We start from the raw sequence: 13,185 nt of genomic DNA on the forward strand, positions 1-13,185 counted from the left end.
TTTTTGGATAGCATTGGAAATGTAAATGAGGAAAATACCTAATTAAAAAAAAAAAAAAAAAAAAAAAAGAGTTCTCCTCTCCACAAGAGAGAATCCCAGCTGGCTGGCATGAGCTGAGTGCTCTGTGCTGCTGCCTCCCACTTAGCAACTGTAACATCACCCAGCAGACTAGCATCAGACTGTTCTGGGCTTTTACAGAACACAGTGATACCAGAAGACCAGGAGGAACAAAGAACAGGGGGCATCGCCATAAGCAAACACTTGTGTGAGTGTCCTCCAGAGTCCCAGGGCACAGGGCTGGGATACAGCTTGGCACTCCAGGGTCTGCCAGGCACAAAGACCTGGCTTTGGTCACCAGCGCTGGGAAAAGGGAGGTCATGAGACGCTAACCTTGTACGTCTGTTACATGCAATGCACACGGCTACGGGGCTGGAGAAACTAGTGGCCCAAAATGAGTCTTCAGATTCAAGACAAATGAAATGCTCGGAGTCCAGGCAACAATGTGGGCAGGGAAAAGCTATCACATAGAGAGAGTGGGCGTGGCTGGCTGGAATGACTCAAAACGGGATGTTTGCATAATAGACACCCAGTGTAAATCTTACTGTCCCTACATGTTAGCCGCCCCCCCACCCCCCACCCACGACTGCAGTGCCGCTCATTAGCTGGGATGTTGTTCTCACCTTAATGTGTGACGCGTTGATGTAGCCGGTGTTGTTCTCCTTGGTTGGCACCAACTCGACTCTCGCGTCATCGTAGGGGAGCACATCTTGGAATCGATTTCTCTCCGCGTTTTCAGGGAGCCGGGCTGTCGAGCACTCGCCATCAACCAGCCGCTTCTTAAGGATCCTCTCATATTCGGTGAAGACCATGCCTTGCTCTAACCGCTGCTCCAGAACCTTGCACTATGAAAAAGGGCGCAGGGTCACACACACCACATCTTGCTTTCTTCTTCAAGGGCTAGCGTTTTTAATGCAAAAATTATACATGAAACCAAACCAAAATTTTTATAAGTCACAAAAATTAGAACAAAAGCCACGATGTTGCTGGCAAGATGTAGAATGCAGAAGTCAGTTTGAAGTTGAATGCTGGCCTACGGCAGGCTGCTAACTTGAGGTCCAAACCTGTGGTCGGTTTGGTAATCTGTAAGAAGCTGAGTTCTCCTAGACGAGGAGAATCCAGTCCAGAGTCAGTAAGCGTGTACTCTGACTTCTAACAAGTGCCTGTAAGACACTGGAGGCGGCAGCAGCCCCGAGAGCCACCTGTGGGTGCAGCCATAGGAAGTGAACACCTGTTTAATTTAAAATGAAACCTCACAAAGAATTTTTTAAATTTAGTATATTTAGTTTTAATTTAAAACATGAATTTTCAATAAGATGTCTGCCTTCTTTCCTATGTACCTTATACACATATTCTTACTCTGAGGAAATAAAACAATCAGGACCTTTCAGAGCCTAGAATTACTTATGGCGTCAGAGTCACACGCTCGCTCACTCCAGCTCACTCACTCCAGCTGTGACCCAGATAATGACACTCCCTAACACTCATGTGTAACTCTGACACTGTCTTAGAAAGAACATTCGCCAAAATTGCACGAGGGCCCCTTGGAGTTGCAGCAAGCCCAGCCCCATGTGCCCCCTCCCCCCATACTCACCCTCTCATCATTTGTCGCTCTGGTGGACACTTCTTTTCCTTCATCAGGCAGGGGCAGCCGGGACAGGGAGAGTCCATTGAGGGCTGCCAGCTTGAGGGGACCAATTTTTTTTGCATCTGCTCGAGTCTTTTTCATTCCCTGTAAGAAAATATTTACACACACATAAAATATGTACCCAGACACCTTTCAGGAAAATGTCAAGGGGCCGCAGAGGAAAGCCAGGCAGAGCTTGCCCTGCTCAATCAACCGGAGGAGAGATTCCACTCCTAGCCCGGCTGCCCAAACAGCTTTAGGAAGAAGACATTCCTTTCAAGGCCAGGGCTCTGATAAGGCCTTCAGATAGAAGGCCTTGACTCCAATTGGCTACAAGACTCTGTTGCAATGACAGGTGAGGCTGCAGGCAGGCAGCATTCCTACAGAACTACCCAACCTCGACACATGGCACCAAAACTCAGCGGGAGTCCACCCGAAACAGACCAGGCATCAGTGGGTTGTAATGACCTTTTTCTTATTTTGTTACTGGTCTCACTATGCAGCCTTGGCTGGCCTGGAAAACTATACATACCAGCCTGATCCCAAACTCACTTGGTCTCCGCCTCCTGGGTGCTGGGATAAAATGTACATACCACCATTTTTTTTTTTTTTTTTTTTTTTTTGGTTTTTGGTTTTTCTTGAGTCAGGGTTTCTCTGAGTTACACTGCCTGTACTGAAAGTCACTCTGTAGACCAACTTGGCTGACCTCAAACTCAGTGATGTGCCTGCCTCAGCCTCTGGCCCTAGTGGTGGGATTAAAGGTGTGTGCAGCAGCACCACCACCCAGCGGCCTCTACTATCTTTAAAATAAACAAACAAAAATTTAAATCTTTCTGAAAGAAAATAAAAAGAAGAAAGAATGTAAATTGGTTTCAAATCTTCCATTCTACAGCCTTGAAGAACCATGTGACCCGGGCCGCTCAAAGCAACCACTTTTCTAAACCAAGAAATATAAACACAGCTGAGATCTCTATCAGAGAGCCAGAGTGGAAGGGACACAACAGAGGAACGCTGTCCTCCTATGAAAGCAGGGTGCCCGCAGGGGCCAGCTTTCCCAAAATTCTCCAGCCTCATGACTCTCCCCTCTGTGGCAGGCAAACCTGAGGACCAGTCTCCGCAGACATTCTGTAGAGTTACAAAGAGTCCCAGTATTCAAACAAATCGCTCTATTAGCCTGAAAATGCCTTGACACCCAGGATCAAAAGCACAGAGAGAAAAAAGGCATTTTGGTGAGGGAGAACATGCTGTACAATTTCTGTAACTGGAGAACATGTCTGCATCCCTGCGGATATAAGCAGCGGCTAGAAGGATCTCCCCTGGCGGATATAAGCAGAGGCTAGAAGTACCTCCTCTGATGTTCTCCACCTTACTCCTTGAGACAAGGTCTTTCTCAGTGGATCCAGTCTGACTACACAGAAATCTATTGGGATCCACCTATCTCCACACACAATGCACCCACAACCATGGCTAGCTATCACATGGGTACTAGGGATTTGATTACACAGCAAGCAGTCTTACCCAGTGAGCCATCTCTCCAGCCCCTAGGCTATTTTTTTAACTTCACAGTTCATGTGGCTTATGAGCTTCCCACGGAATGCAGTTCAGACTTAGAATGGACAGAACCCTGGGTTAAAACCCAGTGTGAAATTACCTAACATCGCCCAGGTAAGTCACCTTTACCTAAACAGAAAAGTAGAAAGGGAGAAAGCAGAAAGGGCACAGCATAGTTTGCAAAAATGAGTAGCGTGCTGTACGGTTTAACAACCGACTGCCAAGAGGAAAGGTCCTGTCTTCAGTGACACTCGTCACAGCCACTTCCCAACTGCCCCAGGGAGTCATCTGTCTCACAAGATTCCCAAAACCTCTCAGGTGCTGCTGCTGGCCAGTATTAGCTGGCTCTGGTGATTCTCCGTCTAAAATCTAAACACCCCACACCATCAAGTCAGATGAGGGTGTTTCAAGACTAGCTGGGATCATCCCTTAGCAGGCCTGTGGGTTTCAATGCAAAATCTGCAGGGCTTCTTAGGTGAGAACCACATTGCATAAAGGATGCATCGAGGCCAATCTGTATGCAGACGCTGGAGCACCCAAACCAGTCTGCCTCGGAGATAGCCATCTCGTCCCTGGGGGTGGAGCCCATGGGTGGGGGGATTGGTTCCCTCCTAGTCTGCTCCTCTGCTTCACTTGGCCTGGCTTTAGAGTTCTTGTGTGCTGCACAGTGGCATGATCATATAATGCCACCATGAAGGGGGCAAAGGCTTTAGCAGAGGGGTGAACCTGTGGCGCAGCATCAGTCATGAGTTAGTACTGACTAAGCACTTTCCATGTTTTAAAGGTTTATTTTAGTCCCAGAGGTCACCTCCTTTACAAAGGAGAGGCTAAAGAGTCTGCCTCTTTGATAAAGGATTGGGGCTCTGGAGGTGGAAGAGCAGAGCGGAGGTATGACCATGAAGGGTCCTGTCCACTGGTGACCTATAATGCACAGAAGGCCTAGACTCAGGCCCAGGCTGTTCACTGTAAGGGCCTGTATGTTTCCTCTTGACCACAGTCTCCTCGGATATCCTCGAACAGGTAAAATCCCTGTGCAAAAAGGAAGGGGCCAAAAGATGGTCCAATTAAACAACTTTAGTAAAAAGTCTTAAAAACTGAAAGAGAAAATTTGTATTTTAAGAGAAGCAACTTGTTAAAGCCCCCACTCTAAGCTGAGCCTGCCAGACTCCATTCAAAACCTGCTAGATTTCTCTCACCCTGAGTCATCGAATTCGATGACCAGCTGCAGAGGGTAATGGGAGGCTGTGTTACCTCAGAGAGCTCACAGGACAATGGGAGGCTGTGTTACCTCAGAGAGCTCACAGGAGCTGGAGGGGGTTGGAAAATCAGAGGGACTATGCACAGCGCAAGTGTCACTGGGAGTACTTGTGGTCTACATAGAAACAGTGAGCAATTCTCTCTGCACTGTTGTGGAAGGCCCTGCTCCCGCTGTTTGGGGACTCAGGTAGTGACTGTGGAAATCCCCGTACTGCCTCCCGCCTAATACTGCTCGGCTTGCACTCTCCACCATGCTCCTCCTGAGCACTGGCCTTTGTACACTCAGGGAAAAAAACAAACCTAAACTTAAAATGTATCCTTTAGCTAATCAAGATGCCCTTAAGTCTGTGTCCTTTCTTAAGCTTCTCTTGTGGGCACTGACCTTTATTTAGTAAGCACTATGAAACCGTGAGTCAGGCCTACCAGGAGGCTGCCTCTCTCTGAGGCCCTCATACACTAGTCCAGAAGTACACCTGTGAGGGCTCCTCAGGCTTTGGGTCCATCCTAACAGGAGATGGAGGAGGAGAACCTTGGCTGCCAGGATACGGAGGTCAAATGAATGCACACATCACTTTGACTTGGTCCCAATGCAGAACATGGTACAAGGAAGTGAAGGCCATACAGAGCTGCATGCCTGAGCAATGCAACCTGGTGACTATGAGCGGACACACTTACAAACAGATCCACAAAAGCTTAGTCAAAGGCTGAGAACTCAACAAAGATTCAGTGCAGAGTAGCCAGGTTTCAGAGGGAAACCACTACTCACTAAAATCTTACATAGAACACACCCAGACATTGAATACTGAGAAGAAAGTGATATAGGTAAGATGAAAATTCCAGGTCAGTCACTCACTAGTTGTATAACCTTGGAAACGCTACTTAATATTTCCGAGTCAGCGTCTTTATCTGCGAAATAGGCTCTAACAATGGGCTCATTGTAACTGAAATCTTTGCATGTGGTAAATGTTCTGAAAGGCAGCTACAGAAAGCAGCACTGGCCTCCTGCATTTTGTTTGCAACGCGTAGGCAGTGCTTCCCTGTGCTCATTACACTGAGTAGGAGAGCCACCGTGTCCACAGGGCTCCTCCTGAACACCCAGTTCACTCACTCATCCCTTTAAAGAGATGTACTTCCTGGGTGCAGAGTCAGCACAGCCCACAGTGGCCATGGCTGAGATAGTCAAGCTGGACCTGGTCTCAAACCTTAACAACTACATAAGGACAGAGTCCCAAATGCCGCTCTGAGACATCACTTGAAAAATCTGAACAGATGCAGTTCTGGGTTGCCTTGTCACCCCGTGGTATTTTAATGGGTGGCTAGCAAAGCAATCTTGGCTGGGGTACTGAACCGTTCCCCTCTTTCTCAACACACTACTAAGATGGCTCAGGGACTCCTCCCACCCCCTTCCATAGGCCTTCTCTCTGCATCCAACCTACCTCTAGCAAAACCATGACCACCCCATCAGTTCACAGTTTCCACATAAACTCGTACATGCCCCAAATAAGGCAGAACTCAGAGCTAGGGCAGGGACTGACAGTTAAGGGAAAGGGTAAAACCCGAGAGCCACTGGTACACAGGGAAGGAGACAGAGGGAAGATCGAGGACTGGAAGTCTGAGGCACCTCTACTCCCAAGGACGCTTACCCCTAGTGGCGGAAGTCCTTCCACAGTGCTCTTTTTCCCAGAGAGGAGGTCTGACACTGGCCTTTTCTTGACAGAGTCCCTCCTAGCTCGGTATCTCCCTGAGGTCGTGAGGTCTGACTCGGACATGGAGGGGGTCAGCAGTCCATCTCTTCGGGGCCGATGGGTCTCCACAACCAGGTGGACAGGGCTGATGTCCTTCGCCCTCTTCTCAGGCTCTGTGACATGGGGCTTGGGCTCAAAAATATGCAGAGGCCCAGTGATCGGAGTCACTGAAGCACAGGGGTAGTTTAGTTGTTGTTGTTCCTGAGAGAAAGCGGCCGTAAGGCGGGGCTCAGACACAACTGAGATGGCCTGTTCTCTGCTGCTGTCCTCTTCCAAGTCCTCGTCCTCCTCACTGCTATGAATCAGCATGGTGGCATCAGAAAGGGACTTCTTATGGCTGTATCTGCCACCCTCCTGCTCTTCAGTCCCCTCCTGCTTCATTTTGTCAGAGAAGACGCTGGACTGGGAGCCTGCTGAGAAGGTCCGGGGTGCCACATCTGCTGCTGAGGCCGACATCGTCCTCTCCTTGAGCCTCAGGCCTTCGAATCCATGTGTGAGCCCTGCGATTTCAATACTGTTCCTCTTCTGTAGGTGGGCATGGCGCGCTGCTGTGAGGGGCTCGCTGACCTCCTGCAGAGAGTGAGCCACGGGCAAGCTGTCCTCCTGGAAGGTCTGCACTGAGTGATGGACGCGCCTGGTGATGAGATCCGGATTGCTGCTGCTGATGTAGAGGTGGCGGGACAGGTCTGGGGTGCTGTTGGCAGGTCTTGGGTAAGGATACGGCGGGGGNGGCCGGTAAACCTGGGTTCTCATAATGTTTGGGGCTGGGTAGTCCTGGGCCTGCAGCTGCACATTTGTCAGCTCAGGCACACTCACGGCGCCCACCACAGGCCGCCTCTCGGCAGGGTAGGGATACGGAGACTGGCTGTGGAAACTGTAGTTCAGGTTAAAGGGGTAGTGGGCTGACTGGGGAGAGGTGAGGTGTGGGTGCTCCCGAATCTCGGGCTGGCTGTAGACCAAGGCGTCGGGCCGGCTGTACGCGTAGGAACTGCCGATGTTGAGGTTCCTCAGCGAATGGCTGTGCCGGTCTGCGTGCACCATGCCTCTGTTGAGCTGCTTCATCACGGTCTCATAGTCAGGGGTCGGGCGGTAAGACGGGGGAATGAGCGCACTGTGCCGGTGGGACGGGATGTAGTCGGGTCTCATGACATCACTGCCAGTGATACTCGGGTTGGAGGACATGGGGGAGGGCTGCAGGTAGGGCTGAGGTGTGTTTAAGGAATTCGTACTGTGTGCACTGTAGACGCTGCCGTTGCGGATGCGACCACTGAGGTCAATCTGAGTTCTGTCCAGGCTTGTCTGGGAGTGACAGTAGAATCCATTCTTGTTGGGCACAAAGATGTTGTCTGAGGAGGAAAAAGGTTTTAAAAGATTCTGAAAATGTATTAAGTTGGACCCATCATTCCAGCCAAATTCTGAGACAGGCCCTGAGAGAGCTTGTAAATGTTCTTGCTAAAGTGACACATCTTCAGTCACACTGTTACCCCGGGGAGTTTCAGCTTCCTCACCTACAGGATGGGGTAGGTCTGTCTGTCTGCTTAAAGTGAGTCCAACATTGATACAGGCACTCTGGAGCATTGTGGAACTCAGGGAAGAGGTACTTGTTGACAGCAGGGAGCCAGTTGGGTGGGGGTACAACCCTGAGATGCTAAGCTAGAGAAAATAGCAAGTCTCTGTAAACACTTCCTAAACTGGAAGTTTAGGTTGTTTGCATACGGTCTTCCTCAATGAAAATTATTCCACCATAAAAGGGCACCATGGGGTACAGCAGGTACAAAGCTTTCCTGCCCAACACAGGGGTCACTGGTAGTCAGAACCAAAGGTTACCGCCAAAGGCCAGGAAGCCAAGAAGAATAAGGCTAAGATAACGACAGCTGCCCCACCAAGCCTCCAGTTGAGCAAGACATGGATCCAGGGCTCCTCACTCTCCAGCACCAGTATACCTGTCTGGACTAGAGGAGGCTGTCTTTCTGACACTCAACCTACAGCTCACCTGAACTGCTTTCTGAGTACTATTTCCAAAGCTAAATACAAAGTCAGCCGTCAAAGCCCTTGGAAATGCTGTGTGCTGCTGAAGCTCCGTGACTACCCACTGGGCACGTTTTGTTCTGCTACACAAAGCTCTCCAGAGCCTCTTCATTCCTCCTGCCCCACCCACTGCTTCTCTGTCTGCAGAGCTCTCAGCCATTGCTAGATCTCTCCCCACCCACTGCTTCTCTGTCTGCAGAGCTCTCAGCCATTGCTAGATCTCTAGGTGCCTTTCTGGTCACAGATCCCTCACCCATGTTGCCTAGACCAGTGTGAAACTGACGGCGCTATCTCTAAGAGCACACAGGACTGTACCTCTTTATCCCTTAGTGCTGAGCACATATGTGAGTGTCTCACAGGAAGGAGAAAGTGAGCAGAGGTGTTTTTGGTTTTTTTTTTTTTTTTGGTTTTTCAAGACAGGGTTTCTCTGTGTAGCCCTGGCTGTCTTGGAACTCACTCTGTAGACCAGGCTGGCCTCGAACTCAGAAATCCGCCTGCCTCTGCCTCCCGAGTGCTGGGATTAAAGGCGTGCGCCGCCACGCCCGGCTTGAGTGAGCAGAGTTAAGAGGCACTTTCAGAGGACTTCCTCCTCCCATCTCGCAGTGCCCTGGCCACCCGAGTGGGTCCTCCACAATGGCAAAGGCTCCTCCAGTCTGAGCCCCCGATCAGGCTAACATGGAATGGAGCCCCACCTGACAGCACACAGCAGACAAGGACTGTGATCAAGAAGTAAATCCACTGAGAGTTTAGCACAGCAGAATCTGCCTGTTCTGACTGCACAGCAGCGGCCTGTGGACTGCAGGGTGGCTGGGGTAAGGGTGTGTGGGTAGCAGATCGGAGGGGCAAAGACAGGCTCTGCTCAAATAGAACAAGCTAGAGAGTAGAAAGCAGTGGGAAGCGGGATGAGGAGGAAGGGTAAGGGAGTGTAGACACAGGCGAGGGATGGTGGAGCACATCACAGATTCAGCTGGGATCTTTGTGTCTGGTGAGTTGAGGAGTGTGAAGACAGAAGCTACAGCTCATGGGACGGAGCTGCTAGTGGGAGGTCTGAAAGAAAAAGACCTATGTTGGAGCAGGAGCGGGGGACGTGGAGAAAGGGATATGGAGAACACAGTGTATGATGTCACAGGTTACGGCTGGCTAGCTGACTGGCCGAAATTACATGCAGCTTGGAATCCACATAACCAAGAAAGTGAGTGACTTCATCACAATAAAGGGCCCTGGAAACAGACTTCCTCTAAGCAATGAGTTCAAATATAATACTCAATTTCCAGCAAGCCCTGATAGCTGATACCAGTTCTTAAATGCCTGTTTATCGTTAGCTAGAGAGCCTCCATGCAGGGTTCCCACATCTGGCCATGGCAAATGGGGAATGGGTAGAACACAGGAATGACGACAGGGTGGGGAGGGGAAACTGAGTCACCATTATAGAAACTCTATGAGAAGGAGCTGCTGGGGAAGCCCCATCAGGAAAGAAAAAGGCACAGGACAGGAAGATGATTTATGGAAACCCCTGAGAGGGAGTGAGAGGGAACCAAGGGCCAGAGCACAGAGATATCAGTCTCAGACACAGTGTAGGACAAACTGGAAGATAAAGTAATCCAAACCATAGCTGGAAGAGAAAGGTGAGAGGAAAATGGCAGGACCCTCATAGACTAAGGTAGGAGAATGAGGATCATGGAGACGGGAGGCAGAAGCCTTGTCCCCATGGTTGGAGAGGCTACCATGCACGTACAGATGGCCACGTGCAGAGGAGAGGGCAGCAGTGAGACAGCCCCAGGGGACACTGAAATCCACACCAGAGCTCTGCTCCCCTATTGCCTTCCTTGCTGTGGGGACATCCTCAACTGGCAGAGAAAGCCACAACAACAAGTGCAGCCAACACCACCAGTTCTTTGTGCCCCTTCAGGTCCCAGCCCCCACATGATGGGCAATGGTCCCCACTTCTAAACAGCCCCCTCTCCTTCTGTGCCACAGCACTCACCAGCCAGAGCAGCAGACCAAGCGAGTCTCAGACCTGCCTGGAACTGATGAAATCCAGCCATCCTGCTAGATCCAGAAAGCTCTTCAAGTGCCCACAACATGACACATGGCATGCTAATACATGCTCTCTTAGCAAGGTCACTGTGATCACGTCCTGAGCCTTGTTTGTACAATTAGATCCCAAGCTCTGTATAAAGAACTGCTGTCTGTATCTACCTCTCTGGTCCTCAGTACAGTTAGATACAGTTTACAAACAAACTACACAGGTGGCCAGGGTTCAGCATGATGGCGTTGCTGGGCACACAACTGCAGTAGCAGGGACTTAAAGCACGACAGTAGGACATCTCAGGGGGGGATAAACAAAAACCGGGTCTGAATATCTTTTGTGACCAAGGAATTTTGGTTGCCTGAAGAGGTGGCACATGGCTATAATCCCATCACCTGGGAGATGAAGACTGGAGAATCGTGAACTTAAGGGAAGCCTGGCCTAAATAAGATGTCCTCTTCTGTGATTCCAGGATGGCTGTAGTTGGGACAACATTTTGGGGTAAAACTGCAGTAAGAAACCATCCAGACTTCGAGATCTCTAGGTCTTCACAGAGTTATTCATAGCAATAACTGTGCACAGCTTTGCAGACTCAGTGTACTTTACCTTGGGAAGAAGCAAATGGCTCTGTATAATGTCCATTATAATGCAGCTGGGGTGGGGGAGGCATCGCATAGGGCTGGGGTTTAGGCTAAGAAATGGAAAGTTGGACATAGAGTTAAAACACATTGCCCATGTGAAAAAGGTAAAGTCATTCTTTGCTGGACTCTTTTTCTTCACTTTTTAAAAAGACTTCTACAGGAGTTAAATGTATGACAGTGGAGAACAACCATGAAGATGAAGGAGGTCTTAACACATCTGTCATTTTCAATGTCTCCCATGTGACAAAAACAAGCTCTTTGCACTGACACCAAGGTACTAGACAGCACAAGAAAGTCTGCATCCAGAAACTTACGAACAAGAAGGAATGGATACAAACCTTCTTGTCTAAACTCACGATAGAAAAACCTCCTATGTACTGTATTCAACCCTGTAAGACAAAGTCATCAAGTAAACTGAATACCTACTCAGGATGTCTGGCTAACCAGTTAAAATTCATAATATTTCGTTGTATCTAATATTTAAATATGTACAGTTAATCTTAAGTTGAACTTACAGAAATCACTATTTCTTTGGATAAAAATCATCAGACATCAACACACACTTGCGGTTCAAACTCAACATAGTGTCTAAAGCCATTTTAACTAAGAGAGTGATATCACTAGGAGAGAGAGAGAGGCGAGCATGTTCCTTCTTACCAGAGACATCCTGGAGGATGAGCCCCTCCTGACTGAGTTCAGCGTGGCGGCCTGCGTTTGTCTGTGGGAGAAGACAACCGTGAGCCAGGGGACATGCTTCCTAGTCCATGACAATAAACTGGACTCAGGAAGAGAGCAGGCGTGGTGGCTCACACCTGTAACTCCAGTGTGCAAGAGGCTAAGGTGTGCAGGAGTCTAAGGCCAGTCTGGGTGACATCTGAACTACAGGCTAGCTAGGATACAGACAGAGTGACACACTGTCATAAAACAACAATAACAAAAAGATAGAGTCAGGTATATTCTAAGGCAAATGACAAAAGGACAAACATGCCATAATTTACAGAGAAGAGCATTGTCACTTCCTGTGTAGGACTCCACCACCTCCCAGAACAAAACAAGCACACACACACGCACACGCACACACACGCGCACAGACTCTGTGCATCTGTGTTCCTTACTAAGTGTGAGTAGGTATGGTATGAAGGTGCATTAGATTCTTGCTAGTGTTGGGAATGCCCATAATTCTGTCAAGGGCATTTTAACTTACCATCTGCTCCTGGCTCAAGAGCTTGAGGGATTCATAACCGATTACAAACACATTCTGTGACATAGGTTAGCGCTCTAAGAACCATTACTAAAACTCCGCCATCACAAAGTAAACAAAATAAACTCACTGACTCAGCAAATGTGCCAGAAAGAAGTCTCTTTTCTTCTAAACTAGCATTATTCTTAGCACTTTGATAATGGCATCTGCATTACACTCCAGATGTCAGCATATTTTTATAAGACCTTTAAAATGAAAACTCTTGGATGTCCAGTGATTCCTATGTACTTACTGGGCAATTTCTTTAAACAATTCCCTTTCCCATACCTGGGAAGTATTCAGGTTGTCGGAGAACAACTCATGTCTCTTGTCATTTACTTTCTTTTCCTGGCAGTGGACTTTAGGGCTCTATGGTGCAGCTGTGTCTATTTTCCAAAACGTACGTCTAGCTTTGCAACATCACGTCAAGTGCCCAAGCTTGCAGGGCATATGTGGGTCTTTTTCGAGTACCCCTTAAGTATGCACAAGACTCTGATCTTCATGACTTTGATACTGGGTTTGCCTCTGGTCACTGTCCACAGTCAAGTCTCAGTTTAAAGGGACTCTGTGTTCAGTCTATCACTGGCTCTCTATCTAGATAAACTGAGCTTTAAAATCATCAAAGTCAAGGGTGGTGGCCCACGTCTTAGTTCCACCACTCAGGAGGTAGAGGCAGGCAGATTTCTGAATTCAAGGCCTACTGGTCTTCAGCACTATTTCCCAGATAGCCAGGGCTACAGAGACCCTGTCTCAAAAGAGTGCTCTTCCCAAACTAAAACCAAACCAAAACAAACCAAAAAAAAAAAAAAAAAAAAAAAAAAAAAAAAAAAAAAAAAAATCCAAAACCAACATATATTCACAAGTGGGAGAAGGAGCTGCTGACAGAACACACTTACCAACAAATGCCTAACAACATCTGCACAGATGGCCAGCCTGGGCAAGACCACACATCTTCAGAGTGTTAAGTACAGAATCAAAGGACACAGGGCCTAGGGACAGAGGCAGTCATT

At 48.6% G+C, this 13,185-nt stretch overlaps 1 protein-coding gene across 2 annotated transcripts in view; it reads right to left on the minus strand.

Annotated features, from left to right (window-relative positions):
• Nucleotides 1–13,185, minus strand: part of Ptpn21 (protein tyrosine phosphatase non-receptor type 21) — a 59,263-nt gene that overhangs the window by 5,511 nt on the left and 40,567 nt on the right. For both annotated transcript variants that reach the window (XM_021179067.2, XM_029484619.1), the window contains exons 11-15: nucleotides 11,593–11,653; nucleotides 10,901–10,985; nucleotides 6,136–7,583; nucleotides 1,652–1,789; nucleotides 681–902 (exon numbers count right to left, since the gene is read on the minus strand). In XM_021179067.2, the coding sequence (XP_021034726.1) occupies nucleotides 681–902; nucleotides 1,652–1,789; nucleotides 6,136–7,583; nucleotides 10,901–10,985; nucleotides 11,593–11,653 (1,954 nt within the window). The remainder of the gene's footprint in view (nucleotides 1–680; nucleotides 903–1,651; nucleotides 1,790–6,135; nucleotides 7,584–10,900; nucleotides 10,986–11,592; nucleotides 11,654–13,185) is intronic.

This window comes from Mus caroli, chromosome 12, assembly GCF_900094665.2.
Source record: "Mus caroli chromosome 12, CAROLI_EIJ_v1.1, whole genome shotgun sequence".
NCBI classification, from domain to species: Eukaryota; Metazoa; Chordata; class Mammalia; order Rodentia; family Muridae; genus Mus; species Mus caroli.